At 63.5% G+C, this 2414-nt stretch overlaps 1 protein-coding gene across 1 annotated transcript; it reads right to left on the bottom strand.

Annotated features, from left to right (window-relative positions):
* Positions 1 to 47: 47 nt before the first annotated feature.
* Positions 48 to 2406, bottom strand: LAMTOR1 (late endosomal/lysosomal adaptor, MAPK and MTOR activator 1; the record flags this gene model as incomplete). Its single annotated transcript, XM_009894125.1, has 3 exons — positions 48 to 174; positions 1592 to 1669; positions 2357 to 2406. Coding segments are annotated over 3 exons (255 nt in total), but the record flags the coding sequence as incomplete, so codon positions are not given.
* Between the last annotated feature and the right edge of the window lie 8 nt (positions 2407 to 2414).

Below are 2414 nucleotides of genomic sequence, written 5' to 3'. Positions count from 1 at the left end.
GAGCCCAGGGGAGGGCTGCGGGGCAGAGCTGCCCCCCAGCCCCTCACCTGCTGCAGGTCTGCGAAGGGGACGGGGTCGCTGGCGAGCACTTGGTGCGGTTGGTTGGTCAGAGACGGCAGCAGCGGGAGCTTCTTCCAGTGCGTCAGGTTGTTGCTCAGCATGGCCAGGCGCGTGCTGCGGAGGGGAGAGCAGCGAGGCTCAGCGCCGGCACCGGGGAAGAGTGCGTCAGCCCACCCCAGGGAGCGACGGGACGCAGGGAGTCCCCCGGCTCGGGTGCTGCGCCTCCGCACACCGGCACCACCAAGGGTGAGCCACGCTGCACCGCTCCCAACACTCGCTCCCCTTCACTCCCCGAGGCGGGAGGATGAGGAGCCTCCAGCTCTCCAACACAGGCGCCTTTCAAGCGGGAGCGATCGCATCCAGCCACCCGCCGTCTGCCCCGAGCGCCAGGGGGGAACACAGGAGCCCTTTGTGCACAGCCGCCCTCGCCGAGCCCGTAGCCGGGACGAGGGCTCTGCCGCTGGAACCGCTGCGGGCCTCATCCAGCGGTGTCGGGAGAGGAGCGGGGCTGAGCACCACCTCCCTGGATGCAGGGAGCCCCACTCCACACCGAGTTACTCTCCCGAGGCCAAAACCCCGAGGCCCGATGCCTTCCTGGGGACATGCCCATCATCTACGTGGATTTCTCCAAGAGGAACGGATGCGTTACAGCCCAGACAAGTGGTCTGTGCGGTGGGTGGGGATCTGGCTGACGGCTGCACCCCGAGGGTGGGGGCAGATAGCTCCTTCTCAAAGTGGCAGCCTGCCACAAGTGGGGTCCCCCAGGGATCGATACTGGGCCCAACGCTGTTTAACACCTTCATAAGTGATCCGGATGATGGGATCAAGTGTACCCTGATGAAGTTTGCTGACGACACCCCACTGAGTGGGGAAGTGGACGCTTGGGAAAGGAGAGCTGCCTGGACAGGCTGGAAGAGTGGGACAACAAGAACCTCATGCAGTTCAATGAGAACAAGTGTAAGGTCTTGCGCCTGGAAAACGTAACCCGGGAGTGCGGCACAGGCTGGGATCCACTGGGCCGGGGAACAGCTCCGTGGAAAGGGCCCTGGGGGACAGCAAGCTCAATAGGAGTGAGCAGAGTGCTGCTGCGGCAGAGAGCGGAGGAAAGGCTGAGAGAATTGGGTTTGTTCAGCCTTGAGAAAAGAAGGCTCACAGGAGACCTTATCACCACGTTCCAGTATTTACAGCGTGGCTACAAAGGAGATGGAGACTCCCTTTTTACAAGGAGTCACATGGAAAAGATGAGGGGTGATGGGTACAAGTTACTCCTGGGGAGATTCTGACGGGACACAAAAGGAAAATGTGTCACAACGAGAGCAATCAGCCATTGGAATAATCTCCCCAGGGAAGCAGCGGATTCCCCATCACCGGACACTTTTAGGATTCAGCTGTGCAGGGTGCTGGGCTATCTTGTCTAGACCGGGCTCGTGCCAAGGAAGGTTGGTTGGACCAGATGATCCCTGAGGGATTCTATGGGTCTGTGATTCTCTGCGGGGCTGCGAGCGCCCCGAGGGAGCAGGGCAGGTCCCACCTGTACTGCCTGGCTCTGTCCATGTACTCGTGCTGCTCCATGCCCTGCGAGTCCGCTGCCGACACGTCGATGATGTTGCTGCGGAGACACAAGACAGCAGGTCCCGCTGCGGGTTCGTCGCTCCCCTCGAGTCCCCTCCCCATCTGAGGCAGACCCAGATGAGGGCGGCCAGGACTTCCGCACCCTCCGGCACCCCAAAATGAACAGCACAGGGCTGTTCCGAAGCCAAACTTGCAGCGTGGCTACACCCAGCTGGACAGGAGCGTGCCAGGCTGGAGTGGGTGCTTGCCGGGAGGGAAACACCAAGGACCTTTTGCCTGCAACTGCCCCGGGGCAGACGCAGACAGAGGCTGCATGGAGAGCCGGGGGCTTTGGTCTGCAGCCTCCTGCAGCACGGGCTGGCCCGTACCCTGGGGACCTCCGCACACAGCTGCTTGGGGAAGGACACTGCGCCATGCCGCAAGGGCTGTGAGGATTAAGCGCTTGGCAGGCGTCCTGAGAGCCCTGGTGCCGGGCCCCAGGCTCAGAGAGGAGCTGGGCGCTCGCCCAGGTCCATGCCGTGGCCTGGCTCCGTGCCCCCCGGCACTCCCCCCAAACAGCGTGGTGCTCAGGGTCGCTGTGCCACTGCCTGTGGGACACACACCAGTTGCCACCAGCCCCTCTGTGCCAGGCAGGGGGGCAGCAGGGCACACAGGCAACCCGAAGTCCCCTCGCGCCGGGCTGGCCCACCCCGCTGTGCCATGGCGGTTACGGCAGGAGGCTTACATGGCCGTTTTGGCGAGGATGGAGGACAGCATGGCCTGCTCATCGGTGCGTGCCGACG

Source organism: Charadrius vociferus, unplaced genomic scaffold (assembly GCF_000708025.1).
Source record: "Charadrius vociferus isolate BGI_N301 unplaced genomic scaffold, ASM70802v2 scaffold1720, whole genome shotgun sequence".
Lineage (NCBI taxonomy): Eukaryota > Metazoa > Chordata > Aves > Charadriiformes > Charadriidae > Charadrius > Charadrius vociferus.
Note: the sequence above shows the minus strand (reverse complement) of the source record. Positions and strands in the feature narration are given on the sequence as shown.